The sequence below is a fragment of the Carcharhinus amblyrhynchos genome, chromosome 12 (assembly GCF_965287045.1).
Source record: "Carcharhinus amblyrhynchos chromosome 12, sCarAmb.v2.hapA, whole genome shotgun sequence".
NCBI lineage: Eukaryota > Metazoa > Chordata > Chondrichthyes > Carcharhiniformes > Carcharhinidae > Carcharhinus > Carcharhinus amblyrhynchos.
Window position 1 is genome coordinate 57,210,607 of NC_137335.1, and position 19,306 is coordinate 57,229,912.

Genomic DNA, 19,306 nt, shown 5'->3' on the forward strand with positions numbered 1-19,306 from the left:
AGATCAGATAGGGTCTAGCAGATTAATAAAGTAATATACCCTCAGTTTCTAAATGCAGTTGTATATTCAGTGAATTTTTAAAAATAGGTTGCAAGATGCTGCCATACGAATGTAATAAAAGTTAGAAATCTGTTGTACTTTGCATGATTGGCTTAGCTTCTGCAACGGTCATTTGGTTTTTATTTTCAACATGGACATTTCTAATGGATTCCAATGTGCACTACTGATAACTAATATTCACTTTTGAGCAAATCCATGCTTTAAGTAAAAACATGCATGAAATTAAATAAACTGTGCTCACAAAGCACAGTACAGCACCAATGCATTATCCAAATATGTCAATCACACAAAATGGTTGTTCCAATAATAGTGCATCACATTTCTGTGCTCTAGGGAATTCTGAAAATGTATTAAACCTTAAACTGGCCTTTCAGCTTCCATTCTAGTTCATTCTGGCACTTTTGGGGATCCTCTCCCCTCCTACCCCAGTTAATGTTGTCACACTTTCAACATTCTTCCTTGGAAAGATTATGGCCCTTCTCATAATTGCTTCTGTTTCAATTTCCATCTTTCACATCCCACTGAACTAGCCTCAACATCATTCTAAGCCATGTCCTGTTGCTAATGAAAGAGAGCTTATCCATTGTTTATTGTGAACAGAAACTCCTTATGAATTCCTACCTACAACATGGAACAGCAGGATTATTTCTATTAGCCTTAGCGTTGTTGAATTAGCAGCACCAAAGGCAGGGCAGCTAGGTCCTGCTGAGTTTAATCAGAAAATGCAAACATGTTGTCGAAGTCTCCAAAACACAATCATCTCAAGGTGCTGATAATTAACATGCATGAGCATTATATCACTTCCATAACTGCCTAAAAATTAGTGAGGCTTAAAACAAATCGTTCAATTCGCCCATTGTTTCAGTGAAGACTGCATTGTGCTTCAATCTGCCATAAAGGCAAGGCTTCTGTACTCTGTAAACATACAGCAATTGACTAGTCAATGAAAGAATTCAATTGGTTTAATGAAAATTAATGAGGTATCACAAATGATGAATTCAGCTAATATAAACTCAAAAAAATCCAGGATTCCACTCTAGTTGAGCAGTTCAAATCCAGTTTGTCAAGATTTGGCCAACACATTAAACAGTTAATTATCAGATTTATTTATCAATCTCTCAGAGGTCACAGAAGGCTATTATGTTCTCAGGACATGGGTTATGTTGACAAGGTCTCATTTTTTGCCATGGGAACAGTGATATGCAAGTCAAAGGCCATTCAGCCCATAGCATCCATGGCAGTTATCTACAAGAGCAATTTAGTTGGTCCCAGTCCCTACCACTTTTTTCCCCCTCACGGTACTTATCCACATCCCTTTTGAAACACACAATAGGATACTACTCCACAACCCTGTCAGATATTGCCTTGTTACCACCTGCTTCATGTCGCTTTAGCCAATCTCTAAATCTCATACTCTGCTTCCCGAACATTCTGCTAATGGGAGGAGTTTGCATCTATCTGTATTGTGCTATCTCTCACGCACGTGTGTCAAACCTCCAGAACTTTTCCATCCTCATAACTGAGGTCCCTCATTCCTGGAACCATTCTTGTAATTCTTTTCTGTATCCTGTCTATAAAGGCTTCACGTCCTTCCTAATAGTCGATGCCCAAAATTAGGCACAATACTCCAGTTGAGGTCCAATCAATGCTTTATAGACATTTACCATAACCTCCTTGCTTTTCGACTTTATATTTCTAAAGTATGAAGGCCTGGATCTTGAACTCTTTTCTCAATCTGTCCTGCCCCCTCCAAAGGTTTGTGCACTTCAGACGTGAAGTTCTCCCACTTCTTGCACCCTTTTACTTTATATCACACCTCTCATTTGTCCGACCAAAAAAGAATAATTTCAAAGTTCTCTCCATGCGACGTGTTCACCCATTCCACCAACCTATTTATGGTCTCTTGAACTCTATCATTGTATTCTTCCCATTTCATATATGCCCAAAATGTGTCATCTATAAATTTTTAAACGTGTGTGTACTGGCATAATTTCAGTTTCTGATGCACATCAAGGAAAGGATGGGTCCTAGAACTGACCACCAGGAACAACACATACCTCATCCCCAATCCAGCAAACAAATGTTCACTACTACTTGGATTTCTGTCACTCAGCCCGCTTTGTATCTACGCTGCCCCTGTACTTTTGATTCCTTGGGTTTCAACTCTGCTGATAACATATAATGTGGCACTTTGCCAAACATCTTTTGGAGATCCATAAACACCACATAAACCATTATCACCTTCCTTTCAATTATCTCAAAAAATACTAGTTGTGTATGTTCCCCAAGTGGGGGTGAAACTAGCTGACACCTTTTCTCCAGTCCTAAAAAAGAGAGGTTCTCTCAAACACCTGAAAAGGCAAAACAAGTCTGCACAAAGGTAAAGATTTAAAATAGGTCTTGCAATGTTAACTTGTAATTTCTCAAAACAACTGTTTAACCATGCTTCGGCTGGAATGTCAAATTTGCAAGCAAGCACGTTCTGTCCTAAATGCGAGAGATTAAAATTACTGAGGTTCTCATCTGGACAACTCAGAATTGGCTGCAAAAAGTGACACCGCAGGTCTTGGCTAGGATGGAGAAGATTGATGAGGGAATTACCTCATCAATTATGCCTGAAGACATCACGACTGAAAAAGATCAGGATTGATCTTGTGCACATAATTTGTGTTATACAACTATTATCCACTACTGAATTTTGCTGGAGAAATAATTCTGCTTTCATTGGGAGACTTTGCTGTAGCTTTGATCACAAGTTGTGTTTACTCCATGTTGTAGTGCTTCTTGACTGCATAAATAGATGGTTTGCTTCAAGTCCTGCAGTAACTTCTCCCCATCTGCAACTCAGCTGACCAACACAAGTCAAAATTCACTCTGTATTTTCATAGTTATATGAAGTTCCCCAACAGTGCATTTAGGGGGTTCCCCAATGATGCGCTGGGGAACCCCTCTAGGAAGTTCCCACATAAGGGATTACCTGGCAATTATCCAGAAGCAGTAACTTTCCCTGGATAATTGCACTGAGCTGGGAATCATCGGATGGAAGTGATTTAGATTTGTAACTTTGGATGTTTGTGTCAGCTTTATCCTGATAGTTACTGTGAAAGAGTTAAAAGGAATGAAATCAATTCCATCTCCACAGTAACTATTCACACACCCAGATCCAGCCTTGTATGGGACACTCCACATACGACCACCCAGCGGATCCCCCACACCATACCACTCGAGATCCAACCACCTCTCTTGGCCCGGTCCACCCCTTTCTCCCCTTCATGATCGAATATCGTACAAAAAAGGAACATTCCTTTCTTCCCTGCATCCCAATTAATCTTTACTGATGCAGCTGGGGAATGGCGGTACACTTCACTGCTCCCGTCTCATCCAGCCTGAGTGAGGAAGGTTGAGTGAGACGGGGCTTTGCAATTTCATTGGCATTTTTGAGGAAGTTATGAGCCAATGTTATGCTCAAATGAGACATCTGCTTCAGGGTCCAAGTGAAAAGATTTGGTTTGGGGTCCCTAAATATTTTACAAAACAATGATACTAAATTCTGCCTACTTAATTTTGTTCAAATTCATGCATACACAATCACAAAAAAAACGTGCAATAAGTAATACAAAAATAGTAGACAAAATGATCAGTTATTACAATCAGATAGTACTCAAGCACATATTTTATCTAAATCTCCAGTTGAAGTTATCAATCCTCATTTGCTGAGATATCAAAAAATCTTCCCTATGGGTTTATTTAAATTAAACGATAAAAATCTTACCTTGATACCCAAGATATAATTTCAATAAATAATGAAGTATGTTAATTCATTCCTGGACTGTGGGCTTCGCTGGCTAGGCCAACATTTGTTGCCCATCCCCAATTATCTCTGTGAAGGTGGTGGCTCACCACCTTCTTGAACTGCGATAGTCTGCATAGTGTAGGAACACCCAGAGTGTTGTAAGGAAAGAATCCAGCAACGTCGATAATGTTCCAAGTTAGGCTGGTTTGTGACTTGGAGGGGAACTTGCAGATGATGGTATTCCCATGCATCTACTGCCCTTGTTTTTCTGGCATGTTTGGCAGGTGCCGTTGAAGGAGCCTTAGTGAGTTGCTGCAGTGCATCTTCTAAATGGTACACACTGTGCCTTGATGGTGGAGGAAGTGAATATTGAAGGTGGTGCCAATCAAGTGGACTGCTTTGGCCTGAATGGGTGGAAGTTCTATTGTGTTCTTGGAGCTGCACTCATCATCCAGGCAAATGGAGAGTATTCCATCACATTTTTGACTTGTGCCTTGTAGATGTGGACAGACTTTGTGGAGTCAGGAAGGGAAGTTACCCTCCACAGCCTCCCAGCCTCTGACCTGCTCTTGGATCCACAGTATTTATATGGCTGGCTCAGTTCAGTTTCTGAACCCAGAGGATACTGGTAATAATATTCCCTAGTTTTACCCCGAAGCTGTTTTGTTGACTATCGCAACTTAACTAATAACATACTCAGTTTATATTTTTAATTTTGAGTGCTGATAACTGACTGGCATCATGCAGGAAGTAGTTCCAATTCTAGTCATTTGAGTTTTCAATTTGGGCCAATTTAGGAAATTCTCTCCTCTTACAATATTCGCCTTCCTCCATTTCAATCGCTTTATAGAAAATCCTCACATTCATACAACATTAAGGGCTGTGTTTCAAGTTTATTATATCACTAGACAATTGTACTGGGACACGAACTCTCAGTTTCTGATGTGGGACTTGTGGCTGTACTGCCATCTCTGGCAACTAGTCACCCACACCCAAAATTCGTCAGCTTTGACTTATAAATAAATAAATATGGTTCGATATTTCTATGTGGAGATCATTGGTTCAGTCTTTGATCCAGTCCAAGTTAGCAAGTCTCAGTCAAACACAAAGGGACCAAAAATTGGCATTCCCAGGCTACACAACTTATTTAAATTGCTAGGTTTCTTAATCCCTGTTGCTATTTAATGACTTCTGCAGACCGTTTAGGCATGTGAACATCCAGTGAAGCCAGGATCTGGTTCAACCATGATCATCTCCATTGCAGATTAATTAGATTCACCAAAGGCAAATCTAAATGATAGAAAAGCTTCAATTCCACTTTTAACAATCTGCTCATCCTATATTTCTAATAATTTGTTTAAATTCATGACATTGTACTGAAAATACAGCAGAACAAGCAGCAAGCAATACCTTGCACATCAAAAATATCCAAACATACCTTGAATACCTTAATATGTATACACTTACTGACCTGTTTGGGAGATGTCCTTTGACCACCGTGAGACCTCATGTGGCCATTAAGGGCAGGTAGACTCTTGAATTCTTTGTGACACATTGTACACATCAGTCTGTTCTTGACATCTGCCCTTTCCTGGAATGGAAGTCTACTTTGGCCACTGTTTGGAGACACAGCGTCCATTAACAACTTTACCTAGCCATAAGCAGTTATATTAAAAAAACATACCAGTACCAAGTGACACATGGCTCTGATTTCATAGAATCATACAGTGCAGAAGCAGGCCATTTGGCCCATCGAGTTTGTGCCGACTCTGAAAGAGCATCCTACCTAGACCCTATCCTTGTACCCCCAGCTAATCACCCTCACCTGCAAAATTTGGGACTTTAGCGTGGCCATTCAACCTAATCTGCACATCTTTGGATTTCCTTCGGTTGTTCATACTGAATTCTAATTTGGAACAAAATATGATTTGCCATTTTAATGCTAGTTAATTTTATGACCAAATAAGACTCTTTATTGCATATTCAAACAGCATATATTTGAATAGATTACTTTTTATGGCCCTCGACAGCAATATTTCAACGATGGAAATAAAAGTGATTTGTTACTTGCGTCAGTAACTGTCTTTTGCAAAGGCAGATGATCAGTACATGCCACTTTGCATTTTATTTATGACTGTGTAGCTAATGAAAAGCTGTGCAATCATAAATACTTCTGCCAGGAAAACTTTCCATCAAACATTTGGTGTCATGCTTTACATGCAAATTTCTTTTAGCAGAATGGCTCAAATTTCACATTGGTAAAACACCCTGGAGATAGGAATGAAGCTGGTAGAACTCAGAAAAATTAAGTGAAAGTCATCAAATCACATCTACATAGCAAAACCTTTGAACTCTTCCTGATTTTATCACTGCTGGGTAAAACAGTTATATTAAAGGAATTTGTTGACAGTTTGCATGTATAACAAAAAGAATCGTAATGTTTCTAAATTATTCACTAAGTGGTTATAGTAGCTGCTTGAACTTAGTTGTTTATACTGAAAAACCAAATAATTGTTCATATAAAAAGTAGTAGCAACTTTTGGAAGGGATGTATTATTCGAATTTGGAAGGATGTTTGGAATAGATACCTGCAAATTTTAATTAATAGAGGCAACTTGCCTGGGAGAGTTGAGAGGTGAAAGGGGTAAAAGGTGCTATATGCACACATTTACAGTCAGAGATCACACTGAAGTAGATTTAGAAGTAAATATTTTTAGAAATTTGCTTTAGGAGATAGATAAGGACTGGACTTCTCAGTTGTTAAACTTGAAAGGGAGTAAGGAATTTTTATAACTTGCAAACATTTCATAAATAAAGAGGAGAAGGTTATTAAATTTTATTTAACCCAAAAGTGGAGGCAATTAGAAAACATGAAAGATTTTTGCAGTTTGGAAAATTGGAATTCAAAGATGGGTGCTGCGGACACAGAATTGAAGATGAAGGGAAAAAAAGGATACTTAAGGAAAGGTATTGAGCTGAATTGTGTTGGCCTTTGGGAATACAAAAGGGAGAATAAAAACATGCATCCCAAATTACACCATCTCAACTGCTACCTTATCATGCACCAAATTAGCAAACTAAATTGACAAGTGTATGCTCATCTATTTAAATATATGAAAATTGAATGAAGTTTAGCATTTAAAGGAACAAATAGCAAACCACAGCTCGAGGGTATAACAGGCAGTGTAACCGACCTAACAGCAGGACCTGTGACATCCTTTTATAGTGAACCAATTTTTTAATCCTATTATAATTCATTACAGATCCAAAGCACTTATAAAATCACAGCATGAAAATGAGTTCAGGAATGAAAAGCAAAGCCACCAGTGCAGTAAGGGGCCATGGAAGAATACAAACTAAATCTGGAACAAGACAGTGTGGAGAAGCTTTTGAGGGAGATCTCACAATTCAAAATTTCATAAAACTAAGGAAGTGAAAAAACAAACAAACCACTGAAATAAACAAAATGCCTCAACTTTTAAGAAACACAGGCTTCCCCCCCCTTTATACTGTACTTTACATGCAGTGAGGTTTTCAAATGGTTTTTTGATTGAGCACATCTAATGCAAACTTTAACTGATAGTGTGCCGAATATGACCAACACAAGTTCCAGAATTCCAATGCTTTTCAAAATCTAGAGTTTTCTATCGTGTTAACAATATAGCTCCTTACTTATTGGGATAAAGTGGGTCAGTACCTGAGTTCAACAGAAGGTTCCGATGGCTTGACGTCAGTCAGAGAAATCTGGAAGAGAAATATACAACAGATATTTCCAATAGCTTCAGAATATTAATTTCTAAACAATGCAACGTCCTCAGCTTTGGACAATAAATCAGAGTATTGTCTGAGGAGCAACAATCACCATCGGACTGCAGTTCCATTCTGCATTTTTGGCTGGGTCTTCGTGATCAAAAAACCTTTGCTGAGGGGGTCCTGGGGAGAAGCAGAATTCTCCATCGCAAGTTCAAACTTCCTGGAAAATTCCAACGGAGTCCATGTGTCGCGACCCCTGCAGGTTCCCAAAGTGCATCTTGCGGGGGTACACCCAGTTTCCAACTATCCTGAAGCAGGAAAATCTGAGTCATTACTTTACCACAAGGGAACAAATGTAGCTCCCGGTGTTCAGTAAGGAATTTTGTCTAAGTGGTGGACATTTTTTATTTCATCACTTGCTCATGTTCTGTATGGGTACCTTCCCACCAAAGAACATGCCCATTTTCAGTCCAGCTCTGCCCACTGGGACATTATTAGAGTCCAGTTGTTTCACTAAAATAAAAATTTGAACAAGTTAATGGGCCATTGCTCAGTATAAATATGACATTCAGATGTGGGAGATGCAAGGTTCAATCCTCAGGCTATGCTGAGTTAGTTAACCTCACTTTGGGGTGGCAGGTGGGACAATGACAAATGTTCCCAAAACTTCTGGAACAGGGAGAAGGTCATAAAGAATTGTCACTCTCCATTTCTGTCCAGTGGTCCCTATCAAATGTCTGTGCATTTTATCTAAGGTTAACAGGATAGAATGATTTCATCCCAGTTTTGCCACCCAATCTCTGCTAGCACAAAAAAACCCCACAAACACTCAAGTGGCCAGGCTTATCCATCAAGAACAGACATATGTGCAGGGTACTGGACCTGCACCATATCATGTGCCTTGTGCTTTTAAAGGGCAAGTAAATAAATTGGAAGAAAAGCACTGAAAATATTTCCTTTTAATCACAGGAAAAAGTTAATTCACATTACCTTTAAAAGGTGTGTAGTTGCCAAAACAGATGTCAGAATTTCCATTATGGGGAGTTTTTATATGAACAGCGCAAGTTTGGTTGTTGAGGATCAGGCAAATGTTTAAGATAGAAATAGAAATAAAGATCCAAAAGTAGATGTGGGTATTGAAATAGGTAAGAAATATGTACAGAAAGATAGAAATTTAAAGTAATGTACTGAAATAATCAAAATATGTAATGTATATATTACACGTAAACAACTTGAAATATATCATCTGCAGTTGTGTAAAAACAAAATAAAATCAAAACATGAATTAACTATTTTGAGAGTTAGTGAACTGCAAAACATTTTTAGCCTTGGACTGATGTGGCAAGTAACATTTGTGCTGGACAAATGCTAGGCAATGAACATCTCCAACAACAGAGAATATCTAACGATCGCCCCTCGGCAGTTAATGGCATTACCATCACCAAATCTTCCACTAACAACATCCTGGGGTTATTATTGACAAGGAACTGAAATGAACTAACTATTTAAATACGGTGGCATGGGAGCAACTCACCTCCTGACTCCCCAGAACTGTCCATTATCTACAAGACACAATTCAGGAGTTGGATGGAATACTTTCCACTTGCCTGGATGGGTGCAGCTCCAGCATTCAAGAATCTCAATACCGTCCAGGTCAAAGCAACCTACCTGACTGGCATTCCATTCAGCACTGAAGAATTTACTCTCTCCACCACCCATGCACAATGACAACAGTGTGTACCATCTAAAAGATGCAATGCAGCAACTCATCATGGCACCTCTGACAGCAGCATCCATATCTGCAACCTCTACCACCTATAAGGGCAGCAAATACATGGGAACAAGTTCTCTTCCATGCCACACAATCCTGACTGGAAATATATCACCATTTCTTCACTGGCGCTAGGTCAAAACACACAGTTGGGGTAGAGGGTACCTGCACCACATGGAGTGCAGCAGTTCAAGAAGGCAGCTCATCACCATCTTCAAGGTCAATTAAGGATGAGCAACAAATGCTGGCCTAGCCATTGGTGCCCACATCCCATGAAAGAATAAAAAACATCACCACCAAGCAAAATCTAGCAACTTACCTGAGTGGTGAAGTTCCAGAATTCAACTTCCACAGAAAATCTGGACAACCCTTAGCTGCTTGAAGACAGACCAGGGAAGATACGGTCACTTGTTCTGCAGGAACAGCTCAAACTGTGACTCTGATCATCCAAGTCAGATCATCGGCCATATACTGAACTTCTTCCCTGAGATCTCCATTGCTGGTGGCTCTACAACCATTTGCACTCCATCAGCTGAAGCCGTTGATGTTGAATCAAAATGATCAATTCAAGTTCTAACAACTTCCTTAGCTATATGAACAAAAAAATCTGATTCAATCTCTGTTTCTGATTAATTCGATGAAAGAAAACACCTTTTATAGCACCTCCCAGCCAAAAATATTGGACATTGTTCCAATCTCCAAATGGATGGTGGAATGCAGGAGGAAAACAGAAAAGGGTTTTGATACAGCTAAATGTTTCCAGGCATTAAACCAGATTTGACAACTTGAGTGAAAAAAGTTGCTCAAGTCAGGGATAAGAACGCAAATAACCACAATCCACCCTGGATCAGTTGTAGCTGTAAGATATATTGATAACGGTGACAGAAAATGATATCAAGACCATTCTTTCGTCCTACGCACCGGGTGGGAAAAAGTGTAAGTAGTAAAATGGTTTTAGGAAAAGGACAGAGGAGACAAATGTGGAACGAGGGATGTGGACAGAGTTTGAGATGGCCAACTCAAGTGATTGGCTTATTTCTCAAAGCTTCAAAACAAAAGACCTAAAGTTCATTTGAAATTCTATTTTTTTTGGTAAGTCATAGATCATAGAACCCTACAGTGCAGAAACAGGCCCTTCGGCCCATCGCGTCTGCACCGACTACAATCCCAGCCAGGCCCTATCCTCATGTCCCTACACATTTACCCACTAATCCCTCTAACCTACACACCCCAGGACACTAAGGGACAATTTTAGCCTGGCCAATCAACCTAACCCGCACATTTTTGGACTGTGGGAGGAAACCGAGTGCCTGGAGGAAACCCACGCAGACACAAGGAGAATGTGCAAACTCCACACAGACAGTGACCTGGGCCGGGAATTGAACCCAGGACCCTGGAGCTGTGAAGCAGCAGTGCTAACCACTGTGCTACCGTGCCGCCCAGTCACTGTTAGTTTAGCCTGTACCTTATTTGATACAAGTCCAAAACATGGGCTTGTAAAGAGAAACACGACTCTCTTCATTAGTAACTATGACAACATAGACTCCAGTCCTAGGAAGAAGTGTGCCACAGAGCAATCAAATTCTCTGCAATGCTTGCTTTTCAATAGTTAGTGTTAAATTATCGCAAACATGATAAATGTTGACACAAGGCACTTATCACAGCACTGGGGCTTTTGTCTTAAGGGGAAAATGGAGGAAAGGCAAATACATGTGTGATACATGTGTGCCAATTCAAGGTCACAATAAACATTTAAGTTGCAACTATGAATAGTTACATCAATTTCGGAAAATGACTTTTTGAAAAAAAAATCCTGTAGGTGCAATGTTCTGCTCCTGTTGTTGAATTATTATTGCCAGGCAATAATACAATTTTCTATTACAAAAATCAGAAGCCAGACACTGTAGCCTGTAACAAATATCCAATTGCCCGTGTAACAAAATGTTTAACCCCCTCAATTTGTGGGGTTGGCTTTGAGTGCTTCTTTCTCCAGGAACTTCAAACAGTGAAATGAATTGCTTAGAGAGTAAATTCAGCTGACTAGAAATGTTGACACAAACTGGTTTTGACAACCAGCCTGAATAACAACCAACAACTTGAGCAACTGGACAGTTTTGTCCAGAACAAATGACTGCACAACTGTCAAATGCCAATCCATCCCCATGTTAAGGTGACATGAGTTAGCGCAAGAATTGCAAAGCCCCTCTTCCTGTCTACTGCTTTGTATGTACCAAGTGAAAATTTCCCCAACTTGTATCTTAATACTTAACATTAAATAGGCAATTTGAAGATCCATCTACAACTCTCGTTGGTCCTGCTGCTTCTGTCATCTGTTTCCTACTTATAGCTCACGTATACCTGCTGCAGATAAAACATACCCCTGTAGGCTTTAAGATGCATCAAATTTTAGTTGAGGTAATTTCAAATAATTCGCTGTTGCAAGTGCTCTGCACAACAGCAATTTCATAAGCTGTCTGTCGAACTGTATACACACACATTCCACTAAATTTTCACTCAGGGTGTCACACAAAATAGGTGGTGTTAAAAAGGAGTCACAAGAAAAACTTTGGGAAATACAATTTTAATAACTAAAGTGTAGACTTTTTTAAAGTTATAATATTTATTTCAATTCCAAAATTAAGCTGATCTGGAAACATTAGCAATGATCTCAGTTTAATGTCATATTTTGTGTGACCACAGAATGTAAATCTGGGGAGCGGGTATGAGCTGCTAAGTGGGTTGTGGGGAGGAGGCTTCAGTTACACAGCTTGCACAATTATTACTGTGCGGAAAACTAGAAGTCACCAAATACTTGCAATAACCTTAACTGAAATTTGATATATTGTAAAATCTACGTTGTAAATTGAACTTGTGGATAATTAACTTGTTATAGTTCTCTTTATAACTCTGTGCTGCTTAGCTGCATAAAATCTTGAAGCTCCATTTCAACATGCACAGGACATTTGATGTAATACATGACTGCAAATTACACACAAACAGGCTTGATGATAAATCAAGACAATACGATTTCAGTTATACACAGAAAATATCAGTGTACTATATAGTCGTAACGGTTTTTTCTCTTCCACAAAAATGTTGTGGCTCATAGAACATTTAGTAAGTCTGGATATATACTCAAAACTGTGGTATGTATAGCTGTCAGATTTAAATTGATTGGCACGAGTTTTGGCTTTGCAAGAGGTTACAAGCTTGAATACACCTTAATAACAGATCTGGGTTTGTGTTGGTTCGATATTGACTGAGTTGGGGAGAGTTGATGAAATGGCAGGGTTTACTCAAAAGGAAAGCAAACATCTATCTTCACATTGACTTTTTCTTTCAGCAGCAAATCTTGCCTCAAAGTAATCACATCCACCAACTGGAAAAACGCATGAGTTAAAGGGGTTTTGCAGCTTTCAGCTGGATCGAGGTTCACAGCAGCCACTGCCACTTTGAAGCTCACAATCCCAATGGGAAGTCTTATGTTACCAAATTGCCAAAGCAATATATTTGGAAACATAGTACAGATAAGCTTTTGCTTCAATTGTGCTTCAAAGTTTTCAGCAACAATCATACAGTTGACGTATTGTGAAACAACCCAAATGCAAACAGCTCATGAGCTCTTTGCACTTGGGTTGGAGACTTGTTGTTTCTGTCTTCCATTAGCCCATTGGGGCAAATGTCCTCGAAAGCTGCCTCTTGCATCTTTGTCTCCTTGCTTTCCAATTTCCACTCATGCCCTCTCCTAAGCTCAAATTCAACACGAGACCCACTCCTGCTCTCTGTGCTTTTGGCTCCATGTCCATTAAACTGCTGACCACCCAATTTTTCTTCCTGGGTTCCATGTTGGCTGATATTGTTAATGATTCGCCTTGATTCAAATGTTGTCTCTCCCTCCTTAAAGTATTATATTTATAATATTTATTTCAATTTCAAAATGAAGTTGATCTGGAAACATTAGTAATGACCTCAGTTTAACGTCCTGTGACTGCAGGATGTAAATCTGGGGAGTGGGTATGAGCTGTTAAGCAGATTGTGGGGAGGAGGCTTCAGTTATACAGCTTGCACAATTACTACTGTGCAGAAAACTAGAAATCACTAAATACTTGCAATAACCTTCACTGAAATTTGATATATTGTTAAATCTACATTGTAAATTGGACTTGTGAATAATTAACTTGTTATAGTTCTCTTCATAACTTTGTGCTGTTTAGTTGCATAAAATCTTGAAGCTCTATTTCAGCATGCACAGGACATTTTATATAATACATGACTGCAAATTACACACAAACAGGCTTTATGATAAATCACAACAATAGGATTTCTGTTATACACAGAAAAGATCAGCGTGGTATATAGTCGCAATGGTTTTTCCTCCTCTACATAAATGTTACAGCTCATCGAACATTTAGTAAGTCTAAATATATACTCAAAGCTGTGCTATGTATAGTTGTCAGATTTAAATTGATTGGCACAAGTTTTGGCTTTCGCAAGAGTTTGCAAGTTGATCCACACCTTAATAACAGAGATCTGGGTTTGAGATGGTTAGATATTGCTTGGGGAGATTTGATGAAATGGCAGGGTTTATATAGGAAAGAAAACATCTATCTTCACACTGGCTTTTTTTGCAGCAACAAACTTGCCTCAGAATCAATCCATCAAATGAAAAAAAACATGGCGTTAAAGGGGCCTTGCACCTTTCAACTTTCCAGTTGGATGAAGGTTCACAGCGGCCATTGCTGCTTTGGAGCTCAGCACCCAACTTTGCTTCCTGGGCTCCATATTGGCCAATATTGTTAACTGTTCCCTTTGATTCAAGTGTTGTCCCTCTCTCCCTTAGTTTGCTGCCATTACCATTCTCTTTAAAAAAATTGACCCCATCGTTCTTGTAAACTAGCACTTCATCTCCAACCTGTCTTTCCTCTTCCCCAAGTACTCAAAAGATCGCTCAATGTTTGAATCACGCTAATCGGGTTTATTGCCCTGCCACAGTATCGAAACAATGCATCAAAATTACAAGTGACAAACATAAACTTTCCCTCCTCGCCCCTCTCGACCCTGTCTGCAGTCTTTGGCCTGACTGAATAAATCATCCCCCTCCAATGCCTCTCCAAGTTGTCTAGCTACATGGGATAGTTCTCACTCGATTCCATTTTTTATCTCTCTAATCCTAGCCAGAGTATCACTGCAATGCCTTCTCCGCTGCTCCCATACTGTTACCTCTGGTGACTCTCAAGGATTTCTCCATGGACCCTTGTCATTTTTAGTCACGTACAGCCCCTCACTGACATCAATCAAAAGCACAGCAGTCATTTCCACATGCATGCTGCTAACATCCAACTTTACCTCACTACCAGACTGACTGCTTATTCAATATTCAGTACCTGATGAGAAATTCCCTCCAGTTAAATATTGGGAAAACTGAAGCCATTGTTTTGGGTTCCTGATCCAAACATCAATCCCTGGCTATGGGCTCCGCATAAGAAATGGAAGAAAATGTATAAACGGTCAAGGAACAAAAATTACGATGAGAAGAGGAAAAAAGAAAAGATAAAGAAAGTTAACTTACAGTGTGAACAAAATGAGATCAAGTCACTTGATGCACAGTCTAACTTGGAAAATGGTGCAAAAGAAAATGAAGTGATGCCACCACTAGGATCAAAATGACTCCCAACTAAAAGCTCCACATTATTAGCACCAATCGCCTTTTGATACTGCAAATTAAACTGCAGCTTGTATCAATAAAATCTAAGGAAAGTCAATTTTGTTGTAGAACTAAACTGTTCGCAAGCACAGCATAAACTATGATTTTGTGCCAGTATGTCATTCTTTTCCAAAACGATGGCTTGTGTAGATCTCAAAAGTCAGCCGTTTTGCTTTCACCTTCATAAACAAGATAGCTACCTTATTTGTCAAAAAAAAGTTATACTAAATGATTTTAATATCACGACTGTTAAACTTCTACTTTTTTCATATGCTATACCAAAACTGATCATTTAACACTAATCAAAAATATTTCTTACCCTCAAGACTAAATGCAGTACTTGACATCTGTGTGTTACTAAAGTATTAAGTTCCTAATTTCTGTCAGAAAAAAAAATTCCCATTTGACATCTGGCTTCAAATGACATCCAAAGAGTTGTGAATGCTAGGTCATTGAATAAATTTGATGTTGGGATAAACAGGTTTTTGGTGTCTCAGGGAATTAAGGAATATTGGGAGCAGCAGGGAAGTCCAGTTGAGCCATAATTGCACTGAATAGTGCAGTAAACCTGACAGGTCACATGGTCTACTCCAGCTCCTATTTCTTGTGTTCTAATGTTAACAAGAAACGTTCAAATGTTTTTCTTTGGAAAGAGAAAAAGTGCAAAAGAGGCATGTTTTCTTGTAATTACACTGGTGAAACATAACATAATTACGTATTTCAGTGCAATCTCTTACATCATATTGCATGATTCCAAGCAAATGACAAGGGAAAGCTTTGGTCAGTGGGACAAGAAAACATGGATAAATTCGTTAACATATACATGATACATAGTGCTTATACAATGTGGAGTGTGTAATTATGATCGGTTAAGATCTAAAAAGTATTTGAAGTTGCACGATCTCTCAGCAGCCTCTTTAAAACCAATTCTGATTGTTTCAATTAACATCTTGACCTTGCTTCAATGAAAGATGGAATGACAGTAACATGTAAATTAAGGGACTTTATAAATGGAGTAGCTGTGTAGGAGAAACAAAGACCAGAGAATCAGCTTAAGTTTTTAAACCATAATGCACATCAATGCATTATTTTATATGACAAGGAGTTAATAACTAAATGGAGTATCAATTTTGTGCAAAAGGAGAAGAGATTCAATAAGGGAAGCATCACCACTAATTTGTTGCAAATGCAACAGTGGACTAGATGACACCAACGATATCATCCACAAACAGGAGTTTGCTTACAGCCAATATGAACATGTTAAAGGCAAGATGTGTCTGACAAACCCGATTGTGTTATATCACAAAATAACAAAAAAGACAGTTTATTTGTGCTGGAGATGGACTTTGAAAAGATATTTGATAAAGCGACACATAATAGATTTTTTTAGCAAAATTGAAGCTCGTCAGACCAAAGGTTTGGTGATATCATAGATACAAAACTGGGTAAGAGAAAAAGGCAGGGGTGAGTGTTTTTCCAGACTAGATGCAAGTATGCAGTGGTACTCACCAGGAGCTGGTATTAGATCCACTGTATTTTTTCCTCGTACAAATTATGAGGAGGAATAGGGCATACAGAGTACAATTTCAGTCCGCAGATGACATGAAATCTGGAAATGGACTAAAATGAGGAGGCTAACACCAGACCATAAGAGATGAGATAGTGCAAAAGAATGGTGTGATGTATTATGGGAAGAGGTCATGGTGAAGCAATATAAATTATTTTAAAAGGTGGCACAACAAATTGATAAAGCTGTTCTAAAAAATGTTTGAAAATTGTTGGATTTACAATTAAAGGCATGGAGTATAAAAGCAAGCATGCTCTGCAAAATCTTGGTAACTCAGTGGTTAAGTAATAGTGCAGTATTGAGTTCTTGGTCTTGCACTGCTGAGTGCTGCTGTGATGTAACGTTAAGTGACGTGCACATTTGATTTGAATTACTGTCACATGTATTAGTGCACAATGAAAAATATTGTTTCTTGCGTGCTATACAAAGTATACCGTACATAGAGAAGGAAAGGAGAGTGCACGCAATGTAGTGTTACAGTCATAGCTAGAGTGCAGAGAAAGTTTATTGCAGCCATGGATAGAAAACACAAAATACCAGACCTCAAATGAACAACTCGGCAAATGTGCATATCAGAGGGGTTTGACTTTGCACATTGCACAAAATCTTGATGAGGCAGGAGAATCAACACAAGAAAATCAATATACAACCAGACAAGATGCCAAGTATGACATATCAAACTATGTAAAGGAATGGTTTTGAACACAGTAAGCACATGGATCAAAAAATGCAGATATTTTGTGTACTGAAGTGCACACTTAGATGTGTCCAGAATCGTAAATGCAATGCAATTTCAATTTAAAAAGATGTCGAGCGGGGTTCAGAGTAGAGCAACTCAAGAGAATTCATGGACATGACTCAGAATTGAATCAATTTCCATCAAGAAAAAGGCTGGAACATGATCCAGATCTCCAAAAGGCAAGGAATTCATAAATGCAGATTCAAGCAGGTGAACTTTGACTATCGGTGCATGAGGACAGGATTAACCAACTGAAGGATTAAGATAAGGAATTTGTTTCATTTTCTTTCCATTCTGGTTCCCCTCCCCCACCCCACCCCAATAGACATTTTGATGCAATTAATAATGCTGTGTAAACATACATGTCTGAAGAAAAGATGCATTCAGTTAGGGATGGAATTAATACTTACAAGAATAAATATAAATGCAGATAGACAAACGATGTGCAAAATAACTGCCTTGGAATTATAGAAGACCATGGGAAAAAGATGCAAGAGGTAAACAGAAATCAATGAAATGGTGAACCATAAAGATTAGAAATATTTTGAGTAGCAGTCAATTCACAATCCTTTTTTGAAATTAAAGGAGAAAGACAAAATTAGTGTAGAATCATTGTTCAGGTGATGAAACAAATTGCACTGTGATTGGGAAAATTGGATATGCTTGTGCAAGCTAAAGGCTCAATTTGATGAATTGCATTTTCCTGTTGCATGATTTCTTAGACTCTTAGTCATAACATGCTTAACAAAATGCTTGACAGAACCTTTCAAACTTCAGAACTACATTGATTCAGTATTTCTGGGGATACATAAGGGAATACAAAATCAACTTGCACCGGGGACAAGAGCAGCTGAAGTCAAAAAGATCTGAAAATCTTTAGGACAAGGAATCTTGTAATTACAACACAGTTTATGGTCTGCAACTTGCTTCAAATGTGTAGAAAAACTAGCTTTTCCTTTGCTTAGCTTCAATTATCATCAAGACTGTGAACCAATGCACTGTAGATCATCAGTCACTTCATCATTTCAGCATTCAATGCAGACAGTGCAATGTCATATAGGATGAAATTCAGGCCAACAACAGAACATGACCTTGCTGGATGACATACCTGCAAAGCATAGGCTAAGGTAGTGTTTTCCAACTATTTCCAAATTGACCACATTTTAACTCACCACCAGCTTCTCAAACACAATCAAAAGGAGAACAACAGGGCTGGCCTTGCCACTGACGCCTACATCTCATGAACAAATGTATAAAAACTGATCTCCGATGCCAGCAAAAACACAACAGCAGTAGCACAGCACTGCAACAAACACTAACCAATTACTGTGCAGGATAAATCAACATAGATCAAATAATTACAAAAATGTGTTTTTTTAAACTACTCGTAAAAATTTTACGCGCCCATGTAACTTTGAGTCAAGCTCTCCATATTCCATGGTAACAGAGCATTCAGTTAAGCCCTTCTCTCCCTATCCACAAATTATAATCAGGTTCCCGTCACTCCCTCCTTCCCCATTCAACCAACCACTCACCCCCTGACATGTCCCCACTTCCTCACCGCCCCCAATATGTTCCCCTCCCCACTCAGCCCTTGACATGCTTCTCCTCCCTACTCAGCTCATCCACTTCTCAATCCACCCCCACATAGATTTCTCTACCTTACTCAGACTTAGCACCCTGTTGTTGCAGCTGCTCCTATCAGTGAGTATCTGCAACTCTCCCTTGGTCAGTGACACTTGGATCTCATTATTAGCGAAGGGTGAAGTCACCTTCCAAGGTGTCAGGAGCCCAGGGTCTGGGGATGAAAACCTAGCGGGTCAGTGCTGCCTCTTCCAACACTGGATGCTTGGGGAACATCAGGGTCCAGAGGAGGCCAAGCCAAAGGCAGCACAAAGCGATCATTGCTATCGAGGGCA

General features: G+C 39.1%; 1 protein-coding gene across 5 annotated transcripts in view; it reads right to left on the minus strand.

Annotated features, from left to right (window-relative positions):
• Positions 1-19,306, minus strand: part of LOC145351007 (transcriptional-regulating factor 1-like) — a 199,670-nt gene that overhangs the window by 40,518 nt on the left and 139,846 nt on the right. For all 5 annotated transcript variants that reach the window (XM_080200583.1, XM_080200584.1, XM_080200585.1 and 2 more), the window contains 2 exons: positions 7,551-7,597; positions 5,325-5,469 (listed from right to left, as the gene is read on the minus strand). In XM_080200583.1, the coding sequence (XP_080056709.1) occupies positions 5,325-5,469; positions 7,551-7,597 (192 nt within the window). The remainder of the gene's footprint in view (positions 1-5,324; positions 5,470-7,550; positions 7,598-19,306) is intronic.